Source organism: Electrophorus electricus, chromosome 6 (assembly GCF_041902795.1).
Source record: "Electrophorus electricus isolate QZ-2024a chromosome 6, ASM4190279v1, whole genome shotgun sequence".
Classification (NCBI taxonomy): domain Eukaryota; kingdom Metazoa; phylum Chordata; class Actinopteri; order Gymnotiformes; family Gymnotidae; genus Electrophorus; species Electrophorus electricus.
This window is the reverse complement of record NC_137502.1, coordinates 31,587,056-31,604,555: the sequence shown is the minus strand read 5'-3', so window position 1 is coordinate 31,604,555 and position 17,500 is coordinate 31,587,056. Positions and strand designations below refer to the sequence as shown.

Below are 17,500 nucleotides of genomic sequence, written 5' to 3'. Positions count from 1 at the left end.
TGTGGGACTTGTTAATTTTGCAGTGAATAATTCAACTCTTTAAAATCTGGTGTCACCTCTTCTTGTTCCCACACCCAAGACATATAGTGTTTTACCAGTCAGTGGTGTTTAATATTGGAATATCAAGCCAGTCCTGAACCTGGTATTCCCCAATAATAATAGTAATAATAAAGGCAGCAGTCTACGCAGTTAGTCTGGCCAGTCCTCAATGGGGTGAGGATTATAATTCAGATTATGAGGTCATAATCTGGATTATGGAGGAAGGCTGAGAGATTGCCGTTCCCACTCAGCAGGAAGCCATGTTATACTGTGTATAATGTAGATTTTGCCTGTCTTTGGTAAAGTGTGAAGGACATTTAAAATATTTAATACTTCAGTGTTTTTCCTGTACAGCCATAAAGCCCATTAACCTGGGCCCTGGTCCACTGAAGTTATATCACATACTGTCTGTTCAAGGACTCAGTCACCTTGTATTGTACTTTTCTTATCTAAGAATCTTATTCAGATATATTCATTTTGTGAACTATAATCATTTATGTGGGATATTATAGACATTTTATATATTCTTTTAGTTCTTGAATCATGCATTTCAAAGAAGATGAAATAATATACTGTTTCCTCATTATGTACATTACATATTGTGAACATAATATTCTCGCATGATCTGATATGGACTTATCTGTAGAGCAAGAATTTGCCAAGAACGTCATGAAGGCAGCGGACACGGCAAAGCTCTGCGTTGCTCAGCAGGTGTGTGTGCATACACGTGTCTCACGAAACACACAGAAACACCCTAACTTTGCCCTTTCGCTGCACACGTAGCTGTACAGCTTTTCACATATCCGGATGACCTCCCATCCGTTAAGGCGCTGCTTTTGCATGTAGGAACTGATGCCGTTGCATGATATTTACACCATGGTCCTGGAACATGACATGAAGAGCAGCACGTCAGCCAGGCACACCATGGAGCTGGTGTATAATCGCTGCTATCAGGTACACCGTCAGAGCACGAGCCAACTGGTGCCGCCCACTGGTCGGTTCTGAGTAGTGCAAGCAGCATGCAGCTCACAAGCTGCACTGTGGCTCTGCCCAGCACAGTTTTTGTGTTCAGTATAAATCCAGTTACAGCTAAGGCAGTGTTTGTGCAACACTTCATTAGGACAGTATGGTTTTTATATAAAGAAAAGGTTCATATCGATTGTTTGGTTAGGTAATTAATTTGCAATGGGCTTGTGTTCTTTATTGCTGTTCTCAAAGGCTTTGTGTGCCAAGAGATGTGAGGTTGACAAGTGGCGTCGGCAGTTCAAAGATCAGTGGTCAAGAGAGCAGAAAAAAATGGTCAGTACACTTTGACTGTGTGTGTGTGTGTGTGTGTGTGTGTGATGCCAAATCCCAAACATGTAACATCATTCAGTATTTGTTATGATTGTCGCTTGTTAATATGAATGTTTTTTTGTGTGTGTGTGTGTGTTAGAATGATGCACTGGCAGCGCTGAAGCGAGTTCGTCAGCAGTACATCCAGCGCTGTGAGGAGCTGGAGAAGGCCAAAGCTATGACCGCCAAAGGCATGGAGGAGGTGGGGGGCTCCAAGACCCTGGACAAGAGGAGGAAGTTACGGGACGAAGCGCAGATAAAGGTAAGAACAGGCTTCTCATGCTTCCTGAGGCTCTCCAGATGAGGATCTGTTCGGTGAGCCCTCCTAGATGCCCACAGCACACACCCCAGGGTGCAGTTCCCCTGTATTACAAGCTCCAGAAACACAATCCCTGGACTCAACCCTTCATGGCTTTACAATTAGTAAGTTGAGCAGGGAAAACCAAAGGTAGAGCTCTCCCGGAGTGCCACTGGGACACCCTGATCTCTTCTGCTCTACACGGAAGTGTGTAAAGTGCAGAAAGCCCCTTTTTTGCCTTTTACTGAAACGTCACGCACTGAGCCACTCCTCTGTTGCCTAGGCTGTGGAGGCGGAGAATATGTACAGGCAGTGCGTGAGCGATGCCAACACCCAACAGGACGGGCTGGAGCGAATGAAGGAGATTATCATCTCGCACAATCGCAAGCTCCTCTGCCAAGCAGACACCCTGCTGAAAGAGGTGGGGTCCGCTTCTACACACGACCAAGCTTTGTGGCCTTAGAAACCAACTTGCGCAGTCGTCATGTTCGGCCTGTGAGAGGACCAGTGGAAGGGGCGCTTTGTTTAACCACGGGCCTCCGCACCACATTTAACCTGTATTTCTATTGCCTTCGGGGACTCAGGTCCTGCAGAGCTCTTAAACACAGGCTGCTGTCTGTCCTGAGGCTGACCCGGCAAGGCCGCTGTCTCTCGGTCGCAGGTGACGGTGAACATGTTCTACCACCAGAGGCAGCAGATGGAGGTGGTACCTCAGGGCTACCACAGCCTGGAGCTCACGTGCAGGCCGTATCAGCCTGGCGAGCTATACCTCTTCTACATCCAAAAGCGCTGCCTCTCCGAGCAGCCCGTCCAGAAGTTCACCTTCCAAGAGTTCATTCCGCATTGCAAGAGGTGAGGCCCTCATGTGGTGACCTGCGTCTGGGTCTGGGTCTGCGTTTTTTGGGGGGTTTTTTTGTTTTTGTGGAAGCTTTGATTTTCTGCATCAACTGTATGGACTTTTTAGAAAGAAAGCTTTGGTCTTTGAGTAGGTCATGGAGTGGAATAGAAACAGTCAGCATGTAGGGACGTCCGGAACAGACTTCAAAGCATCCGTTTTGCTTTAGGTGTAGATTGGTAACCACTGACCACTCTGATCATTCATATATAGCTTTATGATTATATTCTGAGGTAACGCATCAGAAAAACATTCACCTCTTTATCCTGGGTTGGTTTGAGCCCTGACATCCATGCCCAGGAGCCCAGGGGAGTATGGGATGGACGGCATTATTCGGCACCCTGTCATTCTCTGTGGCACTAGCCAGTCGTGTCCATCTGGGTGTTCACGCTTGTCAGTGAGGGCGGTTGGTGCTTTCTCCAAGTGTGCTCAGCTGCCCTGTGTTGTAGCAGTTTGAAAAGACGCACTGCTTGGCTCCACGTCTCGTGGAGGAAACATCTGATGGTTGGAAATCGGTACATTAACTAACATGTGGTTTAGGTCATTGAGGTCATTGTGGTTCAAAATGCAGCCGTGTGAGCGAGACCTCAGCAACCAGCAGCGATCGAACATAGTAACATAGTAGCCAACAAAACATATTTGTGTGGGAATCACCCGACGCCACCGTTTTGCCGTTAACTTCTTTACCAAAAGACAAAGCTCATGGGCCAAGACTCTCGTTTAATATACCGGATCAGTGGCTTTAACTGCTAATGGTCACAACAGAGGAGTTCTGGGACTTTGAGCACTACCTGAATGTGATCGTTCTGTGCGGCTGAACAGTACACGCCAAGTCTGTTTGATAGTGTGCTGCCACTGGCGTTGGTTTCCACAGGACACCCCCTACTGGTCGGCGTAAAGTGAGCAACACCCTGATGGCTCTGCATGACTCCTTCTACCCGGCAGACGACCTGAGACAAAGCAGCAGCACGAGTGATGGACGTATGGCACCGCTGTTCTTTTGTTTCTGTGTGTGTGTGTGTGTGTGTGTGTGTGTGTGTGTGTGTGTGTGTGTTGGACAGTGCCATTGGCCAGAAATGCAGATTTTCCATTATTCTCATTCTGGATTTGAGCTGTTTCTGTTTTGAAACATTGGTCTATGTAAATGGTTATATATGACATATGTACCAAACAGGGCGCCCTGGTAGCAGTGATGGTGAGAGTATAGGAGGGAGCTATGAGTCTCTTTCGAGCCCAGGTGAGACTTTGCGTCCTAACCTCAGCCTCAGACTATTTCACATGATGAACACCGGCTCGATTCAGACTCATGTGAGTGGGGTTTTTTTCTTTGCTGAAGCCCATGGGAATCGTAGGCTGCCCAAAGCCCCCTCCACTGGAACCATGTCCTCAGAAGACTTGGATGAGAGAGACATGGCAGCTGAAGCTGGTAAAACAGGACACCAAACACATGTGCCCGCACACACACACCCACTTTAAAACATACCTCAGCCAAAATCACTTATAAGACTCCAGGAACAGCCCAATTCTCTGTGGCGTCGCTGGTTTGTTTAGTGGCATTGGCAACTATGCACATTTCCTCCACGCAGAATGCAGTGACCCTTTGAATGACAGCTACGGGACTGACTCCAGAGTGCGCACCATGACCCACGCCACCCTCACGCACCGGTTCCGAAAAATGAAGAGCAAAATGACCAAGTGCAGACAGTGTGACAACTTCATCCTAGGAAGTGGCATTGAGTGTGAGGAGGTGAGTCAGGGAAACACTGGCCACAGAAAGGAATCCACAGGGCACTCATTGGCTTAAAACCTATTATTTCTTTATTAGAATTTACCAGATGTAAACATCTATCACTGACTAATATTTTTTCAGAACATCTGTGTCATAAAGACCATAAATAATGAAGGGTTTTTTTGTTTTTTTTTGTCTATGGAAGGGTTTCGATAAGAATTGTTTTTCAAAGAGCCCTTGCCATCACATAATAAGGAGGCACATCGTCTGTTTTGAGTTGAGAGACTGCGGGACAGTCTCAGCAGTCCATGGTGGGCTGATCCGTCTACCCTCTCCTCAGTGCGGCCTCGCGGTACACAGGAAGTGCCTTGACCTGTGCCAGACAGAGTGCGACAGCCGGAGAGGGAATGTTTTCAGTGTGGAGTTCTGCCAGCTGCCCCAAGAGCAGCCGCACAAAGTGCCCTTCATCGTGCAGGTCTGCACAAGCGAGATCGAGAGCCGAGCACTCACTGTCCAGGTAAACGTGCTGAACAGCATCTAGGCATGTACACTGAGCACTGGCCAGGTATACACGCAAAACACCAACTAGTGGTGGGGCTTGAACCAGCAATCTGATCACTAGTCAAGTACCTTAACCACTCAGCCAGCACGGCCCGATATATGTAATGTTTTGATTCCCCCCCCCCCCCAGAAGTCCGAGCTTTCGGACAAGGGTCCTTCATCAGCTGTGCAAGCAAAGAACTTCTCATTCTCATATATATATATATATATATATATATATATATATATATATATATATATATATATATGAAGCTCTCTCCTCTCTCTCTCTCTCTCTCTCTCTCTCTCTTTCATAGGGCATTTATCGGGTTAGTGGGTCGAAACCTCGAATACTGAAGTTATGCCATGCCTTTGAGACTCAGAGAGACCAGGTTGACCTGTCTGACCTCTCACCTCATGATATCACCTCCCTTCTCAAGTACTTTTTCAAAGAGGTACATCACATACTTTAAATGTGACTTTCTGCTCCCTTCTGAGATTTGATAGTGAATCATGTCAAAAGAGCTGAAGATAATGTGTATCAATTAAAATCTTCCTTCATTCTTGTCTATAGCTTCCAGAGCCTTTGCTGACCTTTGACCTTTACGGTGATTTCATCAGCATGGGCAAAGCGATTCAGCGGCTCACTGAGAAGGAGCAAACAGTGGACAGTTGTCAGACAACAGAGGACGTGGTGCCCAATCTAAAACAGATTCTGGGACGACTTCCCTCCAGCAACTACAGCACACTAAGGCATATGATTGCCCACCTGCACAGGTAACACATACCTTTTACACCTAGGAGATCTGTCATATGAAAACAAGTAGAAAGCAAATACATGCTTTTTAAATAATAATTATCAGAATCTCAGTCAGTGAGTTTCTTTTTATGGGTTTTTTAAACCTTGTATGAAGAGAGGTATGCTCCAATCATAGATGCACTATCCTCACTTTCTCAGGATTTCTGAGTGTTATGAAGAGAATAAGATGTCTCCCGGCAACCTGGGCATCGTGTTTGGTCCCACGCTCCTGCGCCCCCTATTGTCAGGAGGCATGATCGCACTCCTGGAAAGCAACTACCAGGCCCTGCTAGTGGAGTTCATGATCTCACACCACGACCAAATCTTTGGACCTGCACAGCGGCTCAGCACCACCCCTCCACCTGTCCCCACCACCCCCCTCCCGGACACCCCACCCAAGGCCTCCTGCGTCTCCCATGATCGTGGCATGACCAAAGAAGTCAAAACTTTGACCAAAGAACGCCCCCGCTCCCTGGAGGTAGGAGATGCATCCAGCAAGTTCTGTGTTCTTGCCTCTGTGAAGCTTAAGCCTAACCAGTCCACTGCACGTAACAAGCTCCTTGCTTTGCGCATATTCCATTGAATAATCTCTGCTTCAGATTAAAGAGCATGGGCAATGCTCTGAGCTAATGGGATTAAGATAGCAGTGATGGATCGTGTTAGCCCAGCCTGAGTAATAGAGCTTAGGCCCTTTGGTGTGGGACTTCCTGTGTTATGGACCCGTTCCACTCCCCACCCTCCCTACCTGTTGATTAAGCATTCTGGCGCACCCAGGAGGAAAGATAGAGGGATTATGTGCTTAATCTGTCAGGATTACCATGCTTGCCTGTGTGCTTCTGCTACTTTTGCTGCTGCTAGCGCAGGCTGTGCTGGGCTGTGACCATGCCTGTGCAGAGGGGAAGGAGTTTCTAAATTGGGGAGGAGTTTCCAAACTACAATACTGCAGGGACACAGCACTGGACTGTTTAGTGTTCTACTGCCCTGACACAACCATGAAGGCCTTGATAATTATCTGATAGCCTGTGCCAGGTGTGAGCAGGGAAGATGTTGAACTCTGCTGAGTCCTTCTAGGACACAAGTCTTGAGGAAGATTTAGGCTTGGAGACACTAACCTTGAGGAAGGTTTAGGCTTGGCAATACTAACACTACAATGCCAGCATAATAACCTTCCGCTCATGTTAAAGGCTGTTTAAGCATAGGAGAATACTAATCCCAAACATAAGAACTATTATGATGTTTTCTCAGAAATGTATAACTTCATTTCTGATTGGTTGTTAACATGTCCAAAGTAGGAACTTTGCTTAATCCATATATGTTCATTTTGATGAGTCTTGGAAAGGGGAACTTTTAAATCAGTTCCTTCATTTCATATTGCTTTAATTAGTTCTCTATACCAATGCAGATATAATGGCTCTGTAGTCAAAGCCCTTCTTTTCAGAAACTGTATCATTTTAACAGAGTCACACACTCAAGAGAGTTTCAAGCGAGGGTTATATTTCTGACAAGTCATCATCCAGTGAGGCAGTGGACCAGCTGAGCCCTGAAGAAGGTAGGAGAGGACTGTTTGTGAAAGCCAGTTGTTTTGAATGTTTAGGATTTCCGTAGTTCAATTGCAGCCAACCTCTTGCCCAAAGCTCTTTGCTCCATTCTCCATGTTCTGTGTTCTATGCTCCATGTCTTATTCCATGTTCCGTTCTCCAAGCTCCATGCTCTGTGCTCTGTGTTCTGTTCCATGTTCCGTGCTCCATTCTCCATGCTCTGTGTTCCATGCTCCATGTCTTATTCCATGTTCCGTGCTCCAAGCTCCGTGCTCTGTGTTCCGTGCTCCATGTCTTATTCCATGTTCCGTGCTCCATTCTCCATGCTCTGTGTTCTGTGCTCCGTGTTCTATTCCATGTTCCGAGCTCCATGGTTTGTGTGGTTGCCTAGTATTCAAATATGTATTAAACAGATTGTCTATGATTTCTCTTTCTCCTTCAGTCCTGGCTATGACCAGTCTTGTGGCAGCTCCACACGGTTCCTCTGGTGAAGAGTAGAGACTCAAGGACACAAACTGAGGGGTCGACCCGGTCTGCATCACCAGAGGCACACCGCTCCATCGTCATGGGTTCACACAGCAGGCTCCCAGCCAGCAGGGGGCGAGCTCAACTCTGAGACTGTAACACACAGTCCACACAGCAGCTGCAGCTCCTGCCTAGAGACAAGCACCCAATTCCAAACAGCCAAGCACATAAAGACCCCAGACTCCACCACTCTGTCAGGACACGCCCCCATGACTCCGACCCATGAATCCAAGCGAGAGACACGATTGGCCAACCTCCCTGTCAGGGAGGAGAAAGGTACCCACTTGGTTTGTTTGTTGCAGCAACCAATCCAAGATCGTACCCAGGGAGCGAGAGGGGCAGGTGAGGAGACACTTAGGAGAAGAGAAGACCACCACAAGATTCTCTCAGGCCTGCGACTGAAGCCTTGTGTCTTAGTAGAAGGGGGCAGCTCCTCTTGTATGACTGCCGGGAATGAGGGAACTCAGGTGGCCACATTAGTGCTTGTGCTCCTACATATTCACACTGGCAGGATTATCAAACTACTCACTAGAAGGTGGCTGTTCAAACAATGTGTTCACATGTGACATAATGTGACATTTATGTATAAACATGCACAGTGTTCCTTCTGAAGCATAGTTGGTATAAATTATTTTGTATAAACTGCAGCATAACATGTATTTGTAGACCTTCACACTGAAATTACATTAGTGGTTTTATGTACAAATGTAACCATTGTTTAACAGAAGCTGATCCTTCAGTTTGTGCTTTTGATATTTGCAGATTGTGAAAAATTCTTCCTGTGGGATAGTAAATTATATAATGATCTTGCAAAGTAAGTTTCTCAGGAAAATGTAGAATTGAATGGTTTTTAATTGTTTTTCAGAGAGGTGACTAAAATGACGCTTTCTTTGGATTTAAATTTGAATAGATTACAGTATTCTGAGTTAGTTTTATCATACAGAATTTGCTATTTCCTAAAACTGTTTTACTTATTTACTAAACTGTCCTGGTGTGCAACAAAGTAAATATTGAAATTCTCTTCACTGCTGGAGAAAAATGAATACATCTAAAACTAATAATCCTTTTTTTTTAACTAATAATAAAACTTTTTTAATAGTTGGAATAATCTAATAAACTATTTCTAATAATCTTCTATTCAAGAAACTTTAAATCTTTAAATGCTGACAGTGCTACATATGACAAAATAAAAATGTTACTAGGGATAGTGCCCTAAAAAAGAATAAGACCTACAGTCTTACCACAAGAGGGCAGATGTGATATATCACTATACTGAAAAATGTCTAAAAGAGTGTAGATGCTGAATCCTCATTTGTTAGAAATGTTCATTCAGTTGTGTGGGTGTAAAGCCTTGTACATATCAATAACACAGGAGATGTGATCAGAGATAACATGGGACTGTAGTAACCTGAACTGAGCTGATGCATTGTTGAGTCTTAACAACCCAAACATAATTTTTCAAAACTGCCACTGTCAACACCAAACAACTCTGACATAACAGACAGACAGCACTCTAAACACACACGCACGTTCTCTCTGCCGTAGTGGTATTGTTGGGTTTTGAAATCTTCTTTCTTCAGTTCCAAAAATGGCCACTTATGGCAGTTCCTGATTTTTAGCAAAATATTGCATGGTTTAGTGATCCTGGATTTTGATGACCACCGAATCTTTTTTCTTTTTTCTTTTGTATTCAGTGTTAATGTGTATGGATCCAGGCTATGGGTGTCATTCTATGTTATTGTTATTGGCTGTGGTGGTGTTGCAGTGTCAAAGTGATACAAGAAGACACAAAAATGGCCATTTTATGTTTTTGGCTCCCAGTGTGCCAGGAATGAAGTTCACAGCACCATTCTTACAGGAATAAGATATGTTAGTCTTGCAGACCAATGGCAGTTTTATTTGCAATTCCAACTCTCAAGACAATACTGTTTTTCTACATCTATCTATCTATCTATCTATCTATCTATCTATCTATCTATCTATCTATCTATCTATCTATCTATCTATCTATCTATCTATCTATCTATCTATCTATCTATCTATCTATCTATCTATCCATCAGTCTGTCTATCTGTCTACTAATGTAATAGGGGGTGAAGCCCACAGCCAGTAGCTTTGAAACAAATAAGAAGTAGAGTATGTATTGATTTTAATCCAGTGTCTACTAGCAACAATCCCATGATATGTTTCTTGGTCAGGTCACCAGCATATGAGACGGAGACATTTTGTCCCAATAGGATCACTGACTAATAGAGAGAGAGAGAGAGAGAGAGAGAGAGAGAGGGAGAGAGAGAACATTTATTTCTTCAGTGCCCATCTTTCCTCTGACTTCTACCCCCCCCCCCCCCCTCTCCTCTCCCCTCCCCTCCCCTCCCCTCCCATCGTGGCATTGTGCGGCTGAAGTCCGCGTTTCACTCAACGATTTCAGAGCGACGATAACACGAACGACTGAAGATTAGACTAAATTCGGCGATGTTTTGGTGTTCCTGTGTGCAGTTTGGAATTTAATAACGCCATCGCTATTTGGCACAATCGATACGAGCCAACGCATTCAACGGTTTTTTGATGTTACCTACAGAAATCTCGGGAGGAGTGTGTTTCACCGTAAGGTACGTTCAAGATCCCTTGGCATATCGACAGGTAGTCGGTGCATCACTGTAGCTACAGTTTTGGAACACTCTGTCATTCAGTTAATCTTTAAAATTTTTATTTAAGGATTCTAAAACATCCTTTGACTTTTTAAAATTACATTTTCTTTTCTTGCTATTTTCAACCCTTGGTTGTGAGATTTTAATTTGTTTATTGATTCAGTGTATGGTTCCGTTTATTCCATGTACATGGAAAACATCAAGCACATCGACATGTCCACTGCATTCGAGAATCTGGGCCTTTGTGTTTTTCAAAGATTAATAAATAAGTGATTTTATTCTTATGACATTTTATTCAGTCCATTAAACGAAACCATCCCCTATGGAAATAGTCTAGAGATCTCCTCAATAAAAGTCAGATTATATGAATCCCAATAAAACAGCCAACTGCTGCAAAAAAAAGAAAAATCATGACAGGGGGTGACGTACAGTTGATACTCGATCTTGCAAAGTAAGAGAAATTCGAACTACGCTCAGTTTAATGCACACTGGTTAAATTATAGGTTATTTGTTTTACAAATGAATTGAGTAATTTCGTCTTGTCCCCTGTCTGAAACTGGCGCGTAGCCATGTCGTGCTCCTCGCTGAGCACTTACAGCGGGAAGAGTGTCGGAGAGATGCAAGCAAGCGATTAGAAGACCAAAATGTCTCATTTGGTTATACTCGAATTTAATCATTATAGATTTAATCATAATCAATTCATTGCGAATCAAGAAGCCCATTTTGAATACTTACATGCCCAGTAGTAGAATCAGCAGAAGCAAACGGAGAAGTGACCTGAAAGGTAAAAGGCCACGATGCCCCAACACGGAACAGGAATCATTTCAACTCCCAGTGTCATTTTTCATTCGTTTACTGTCAAATAGCATCTGAAAGGCAATACATATTATTATTATTATTATTATTATTATTATTATTATTATTATTATATTACAGGCTATAGAAACATTTCAAGTGCAGATTAATTCACCGAAAAAATACTTCGAATGACACATTTCGAGATATTCACATATGTTAATTCCCCCCAAGGAAAAACTATTATATTTAATGTGCACTCAGGAGACCATTTCGTTTTCAGACGTCTCCCGCGTAAAGCGGATGATTAGAGCGTTGATTACAGTACAGGCTAGGCCTACGTCAGACCGCAGCGAGAGCACGTTTATTTGCTGACTAACGGCAGCTGTAAGTTAGGCTTTTTAGCCAGTTTTTTCACATTTAATATGTGTACTTTTTTATAGAAAGTAATTTATGATAGTACAACCAACGGTATTTGTAGCTGAGAAGCCACTGGGTATGGACCGCTTAGGGAAATATTGGAATTACTGAGCATCAATATTATGCCTATTAACAATATTTGTTTTTCAATGATCTAATATTTATTATTTTATTCGATGATAATGGAACTAAATCTTAAATCCTAACTAAAACTTAGTCCTATTTTGAACCATATAACGTATCTACACTTTCAAAGTTCCTTTTTCAATTTTCAATAGAATTATAATAATTATTATTCTATTTTTTACATGATTTTACAATAATTTACAAAAACACTAATTAAAATTAGCCTACATTTTGATATAACTGCGTTATAGAGTTATTAAAGATGCACCTTTTTTCTTTTGATAATACTGATAATACTACGGCTGAATATTTATTTAACGACTTTTATTATTTCCGTAACAGCATCTATATTTAAAAAATACTTATGCACAAATTAATGTTAATATTACGCAGTGTTCCAAGCGCATATTTTACCTGATATGTAAGAAACGCACCGTATTCTTTTAGACCTTTAATCTGACAACAGGACTAAGAGGACATAGTCAAAGGACTAAAATATTAGTGTTTGTTCCTGATTTACAATCATAATATGAATTTCTGATACTCTCTCCGATACTGAATTTACACTTCAGTGAAACGCAAAATAATGTTATATTTTATATAATTATAATTTTTACCATAATGAATTTGATACTTACATTAAACTTTGACTGGGCCTTTGCCGCAACTATATTGTATCGGTTTTAAACAAGGCAAGGTCTTGACAATAATATAGGTATAATTATATAATATTACAGAGATTGGCTATTACAGATTTTAAACAAACACTCAGCGAACGCTCGTCACAGTTCTTTGCGCGCGTTCCATATTTTGGTCACATCCTTCAGAAACCCCTTCAGCTGGTTAGAAGAGCGCGAAGGTCCCCTTGTTTAATCAAACCATGACACTGCAAACCACATCAAACGGCCAGACATTTTATCTGTACCAAGTCTTCAAATCACTAAAAAAAGCGCGCAGGCTAACGTTACCAAAAGGCCTGTTTTACTATATGTCGCTTCAAGTTGCCGTTTCCACTTGTATATGCCACCATGTTGCTTTTTACAACAATTCGCTAAATGTGAAACGAATCCCGTGCAGTTTTTGGTTGATTGTTTTTACAGCCAGCACTCGCAGGGAGGAAAGAACGGCATGAAAACAGAGGAAAACCAGTCATGTCTTCAGCAAGCACCCTCTACCACACCTTTCGGTAAGAACATGACCGTTCCAGAAATAATTAAACAGACTTCAAATCCGTTATAACAATTAAATATTTTACCGTTAACAGTAAAGCTATTTAAAGTCTTTTTGATTTACTTTAACCTTAATGTTAAGTTTATTTTCAAACGAGAGCAGAAGCATTTCAGCCGGGAAGTGTTGCTAGCACAACCCTCTTTACCTTTGTAAAACACCTTTAGCACAGTCCGAAATGTCAAATTTGTTCACACCCACTTAGACCACATTTAGACTAAATTCAACCCGTGACTTTATTTGCTGTTATCAATACAATTAGCAGCATGGGAGATGACAAACGTGGCCATGTTTGTTCTTTAAAATGTCCTGAAAAACTGTAAACTCCAAGGATGTCATTTGTTTACCATTTGAACTCTCCTTAAAATAGCTTTTTGTTCTTTTTTTTTTTTTTACGGATCCGCGTGCATGTCTCCTCAGAGCATGCGGGCGGAGGTGAGGTGTGCGCCGGCTGTGAGTCGCCCATCGCGGACCGCTTCCTGCTGCGCGTGAACGAGCAGTCGTGGCACGAGACGTGCGTCAAGTGCGCCGTGTGTCTGAGCACGCTCAGTGGGACGTGCTACTGCCGCGACCGCCTGCTCTACTGCAAGCACGACTACGAGAAGTAAGGCAGCAGTGCACCGCGAATGGTCCGAAACTCCAGGGCCAGTCAGTGTCCACCCTAAGCCCAAAGTTGCAGCAACTCTGATTGGTTTTCAGCTTGCATGTGTAAAGGCGTTTACCGTCTCCCGAAGGCCTTGGTATTGGCGAAGTTTGATTCTAGCATTTCTCTGGCAAAATAAAAATCTTATCGGGGAATTTGAATTTTAGGGGGAGGAAATTGCCACTTATAGCAGACTTTGGCTGTAATGCCAATGGGACTGTGTACTAAATGCTTAGAAATCAGTTGTGTGCAGGCACTAGGGGATTCAGATCGTGATCAAAGGGAGACTCAGCATGTCCCCTAACCTGCAGTGACATCATCAGGGGTTAGGGCAGACCACTGAGGTCTGACCTGGTGGTCCGTTATCACTGACGTGAAGCGTGTTAGAGAGCATCAGGCGGTTGCTCTCCCTTCCCATCTGACATCTGGAGTAGTCTGAAGAGGGAAACGGCTGAGAGACCCAAAGAGGGAGAGAGAGAGAAGGAGACTAGGGAAAGAGGGAGAGAGACAAAGGAAAGGAAGCTGAGATTTCCCACCCTCCAAAAGGTTAGCAAGAGGGGAAAAAAAAAAGTTTTTTCATGTACTCATGTGCTCTTTCAAAACCTCCAGACCATTGTCTTCATTCGACAAATCCTGAATTCCACAATAATGTCTGGACCCACTAATAACTCCCTTTGGAATATCGTAGATTAGAATATGATGATTCCCTTTGGAATATCGTAGATTAGAATATGATGATTCCCTTTGGAATATCGTAGATTAGAACGTGCGTGAGGGCCTGTGCAATGTGCAGTGGAGAGATGGGGCGGTCCTGCACATGAGTACTCTTGTGGCCCATTAGGGGTGTGAAAAAGCGAAAGGTCCTGTTTGAAAGAAAATGACTGCTTTTACAAACATTTATTGGTTTTGTATTTATTAATTTATTTAACATATTTAGTTATTTATTTTAGGATTTCAAGAGCAGTCAGTGTATAGCTCAGGTTGATGATTGTCTTACCTGCTGTGCCCTCTGATCATATTCAACAACACAGTGTGGTGTAGTGTGAACAATTTTAGTAATCTGAGCTGTTTTCATCCTACAGTCTGTGTGCATTGTTCTTATTGAGATAATGTTATGACAACATAATTCATTCCACAGTTCCTAGAACATAAGTTCTGCCTTACACATTATATCATTTGTAACACCATTTAGATTAGAGGTGTGTTCAAACAGTTAATTAGAAGAGTCATGCTCGAATCTGCATATTTGCTGCACTGAAGGGAAAGGCCGTTTGTGCAGGCAGTGAGTCAGACTTGTCTGCCAGACGCAGCCTCTGTTAGGCTAAGTGGATGGAGAGTTTCCAGGATCGGGGCTTAAATGTCCAGCTCAGTGGCAGCAATCATCCAGGAGTCATAGTCGAGTTCTCTGAATGCACTTCCCGAACCAGCATGGAGATCTAGCGTTTAAAGAGACAGGCTTCGCAGAAATGCCGATTTAGGAGGAACAGAGTTCTAATGTTGCTGGATGGTGTGCTGAATGCGAGGTCAGGCTGGAGATTGCGAATGAGCCAGGCTATAATCGGGGCATGTGGAAGGAACTGCAAATCAGTGTGATGGTGCAGTCGCATCTGTGCTGCTGACCTTATGATATCAAACTTTACAGACTAAAGTGTTGCAAACATTCAAGTTGTAGTGTAGTAATTACAATAAATAAGCAAGGCGAACCTGGTGTCAACTGGACAATATTTATTCTACCATTGTAATTGTGTGTGTGTGTGTGCGTGTGCGTGTGTGTATGCACGTGCAGTGTTTAGTATAAGTTGCCATGGTATGTATCTTTGGAGGAGACTTGGCTCTCTCCTGTGCTGGTGACCTTGAGTGGATCAGCAACAATGACTCCTTGTGTTCCCTGCTGTCTGTCTTTCGGCAGGCAGCATGCACTCAACCCTCCCACCCACCCTCCACCCGCTCCGTAACGGACAGCAGGTGTGTGTTCCATTTAAGGGGTGCCAAGGAATCTCTGATAATGAAGAGGAACGGAATTCGAGCAAAGACATTCTTATGTTTAACCCCATTTTTGTCCACGTTTATTTCAATGTAAAGGTTGTCGAGGGTATGAAATTTTCATGTTCCTGATACATTCCTGATAAATTTGAATTCTTTCGGATTTTCCTTTGCTTTTGCCGGAAGTTCCATCCCCTGCCCTAATGACACATACAGCCCATGTTGTGATTCAGTCCTGTTGGCCTTCCTCCCTTCGCCCTGCATCTTCCTCCCTGAATCTTCTTGCATCCACCTTATCTGCTGTGTTTGTTCTTTCATCTAAGGCACCCTCCCTCCTTCACAATAAGTACAGGGACTGAAAGACTGAGCCGGGCGTACGCGCTCCGTCTCCCATCTCTGCTCCCGGACATCCGCCCCCCACCTCACAGCAGACAGAACCACCCGCCGGGCCTGCCTGCCCATGCTGGTCCCACAGCAATAAAAGCGGCCAGCCCTGGGGCACGGCGCCTGGGACCCGGCCGCAAAATGAGTCTAGCGAGGGGCCTCGGAGGCCCCGGCTGCCCCCCTATGTGGCAGCAGCGCCGGCATCCTGCGTTCGGGGAGGGACGCGGCTGGAGCATGCATATTTAAGACGCTCCGAGTTTAATAGATCACACCGTGGTGCAGGGGACACCAACATCGCCCACGGCAGCTCAGCCCTCACCGTTGGAGACCATAGCAGGGACCACAGTGTGGTGCTCCTGTCTCGAGGTACGATGAGCTGTGAGTCGACCAGGGATAAGCAGGGTTTTTTTTTTAATCTCTCCCTCTCTCTCGTTCTCTCTCTCTCTCTCTCTCTCTCGGTTTTTCTCCCTCTTTGTCTCTATCTCTCACTCTTTGTCTCTCTCTGTCTCCAGCACTGCTCTCCATTACCTCGTTCATCACTGTCTGGTTTCTAATAATATTTCTCGGCGCCAAACCTCATTGCCCGCTTGTTGAGATTGATAGCAGTGATGACACCAATCGGTTTATCCCTCTGTTTATCGCTCGTTTTCTCTTAATCATCCTCCTGCCCCGTGCCTCTGTGGCTCAGGAGGAGACTGCGGGAGCATTGCTAATTACGCTCTCAGACGCGTGCTCTCACCGTGCCGCAGCCCGAGGCCTTGCCGCCAACAGAACGCCTTCGTGCGTTAACGGGCTTGAAGCGCCACTGTCTGATCCATCCAAACTCCCGTTCCAGCTCGTGCTGTAGCTGGTGACGTCGTAGCTCTCGGTCCTGGCATGCATGTGGGGAGCAACCCTAGTGGGCTGTTAGGAGCTCCGAGGTGACTGTCCCAGAGGTGTCATAGTCTTGTGATTACTGTAAGGAGGCAGAGGGAGTAGCGCCTCGAATGCTCCCTCTCTTATAGTTAAGAATATCATAGAGCACTGATGGATTTGGGGAGAGAAAAGAGCATGATGACAACTGGATGGTATAGAAACATGTGTCTGTTTTGTTTGTTTGTTTTCGTTTGTTTGTGTTTACCAAAATTATAATACAACACACCACTCTGGAGAAGGGAGATCCTGTGGAGAAGCACTTGAGACAAAACGTGTTTCTCACTGCCGGCACACAGGCCTGCATTTGTGAGTAAACTATATCGATCCGAATCCGCAGCGATATCAATACTCTGCCCAGACTCCCACACCGAGCTCGGCCGGAGCCAGCCTTTGGAGGAAGGAGCCAGCGAGGAGGAAGGGGAGCGAGGGTAACAGGGACGGCGGGAGCTGGGCGAGAGAAGCCACGGCAGGGCGCGGAGGCGAGGCGGGGGGCGCGGAGGCAGGCGTGGCGAGGCGGCTGACTCCGGGGCATGCCTCCACCTACGATATTGCCGCCACTTTTGCATAATGGGTGATGAGCTCCCGTCATCTCGACTGCCCCACAACAATTTCATTACGGGCAGCTAATAAATGTTTCATGGCAGAACAAGCTGCTCGCCTC

The 17,500-nt window shown here is 44.4% G+C and overlaps 2 protein-coding genes across 5 annotated transcripts in view; both read left to right on the top strand.

The window, feature by feature from the left end:
• gmip (GEM interacting protein) overlaps nucleotides 1-8,828 on the top strand; it is a 15,876-nt gene extending 7,048 nt beyond the window's left edge. The window contains exons 6-21 of one of the 3 annotated variants that reach the window (XM_081716463.1): nucleotides 686-750; nucleotides 886-993; nucleotides 1,258-1,338; nucleotides 1,475-1,636; nucleotides 1,956-2,093; nucleotides 2,361-2,524; nucleotides 3,442-3,548; nucleotides 3,742-3,804; nucleotides 3,904-3,993; nucleotides 4,154-4,314; nucleotides 4,637-4,813; nucleotides 5,154-5,291; nucleotides 5,411-5,613; nucleotides 5,795-6,113; nucleotides 7,094-7,184; nucleotides 7,616-8,828. In XM_081716463.1, the coding sequence (XP_081572589.1) occupies nucleotides 686-750; nucleotides 886-993; nucleotides 1,258-1,338; nucleotides 1,475-1,636; nucleotides 1,956-2,093; nucleotides 2,361-2,524; nucleotides 3,442-3,548; nucleotides 3,742-3,804; nucleotides 3,904-3,993; nucleotides 4,154-4,314; nucleotides 4,637-4,813; nucleotides 5,154-5,291; nucleotides 5,411-5,613; nucleotides 5,795-6,113; nucleotides 7,094-7,184; nucleotides 7,616-7,671 (2,123 nt within the window). In that variant the 3' untranslated portion in view covers nucleotides 7,672-8,828. Of the gene's footprint in view, nucleotides 1-685; nucleotides 751-885; nucleotides 994-1,257; nucleotides 1,339-1,474; nucleotides 1,637-1,955; nucleotides 2,094-2,333; nucleotides 2,525-3,441; nucleotides 3,549-3,741; nucleotides 3,805-3,903; nucleotides 3,994-4,153; nucleotides 4,315-4,636; nucleotides 4,814-5,153; nucleotides 5,292-5,410; nucleotides 5,614-5,794; nucleotides 6,114-7,093; nucleotides 7,185-7,615 lie in introns of all 3 variants that reach the window. The other 2 variants (XM_027017275.3, XM_081716464.1) reach the window with 2 other exon arrangements.
• A 1,246-nt stretch (nucleotides 8,829-10,074) lies between these two features.
• Nucleotides 10,075-17,500, top strand: part of lmx1al (LIM homeobox transcription factor 1, alpha-like) — a 15,645-nt gene continuing 8,219 nt past the window's right edge. For both annotated transcript variants that reach the window (XM_027017288.3, XM_081716461.1), the window contains exons 1-3: nucleotides 10,075-10,307; nucleotides 12,788-12,873; nucleotides 13,335-13,518. In XM_027017288.3, the coding sequence (XP_026873089.2) occupies nucleotides 10,264-10,307; nucleotides 12,788-12,873; nucleotides 13,335-13,518 (314 nt within the window). In that variant the 5' untranslated portion in view covers nucleotides 10,075-10,263. The remainder of the gene's footprint in view (nucleotides 10,308-12,787; nucleotides 12,874-13,334; nucleotides 13,519-17,500) is intronic.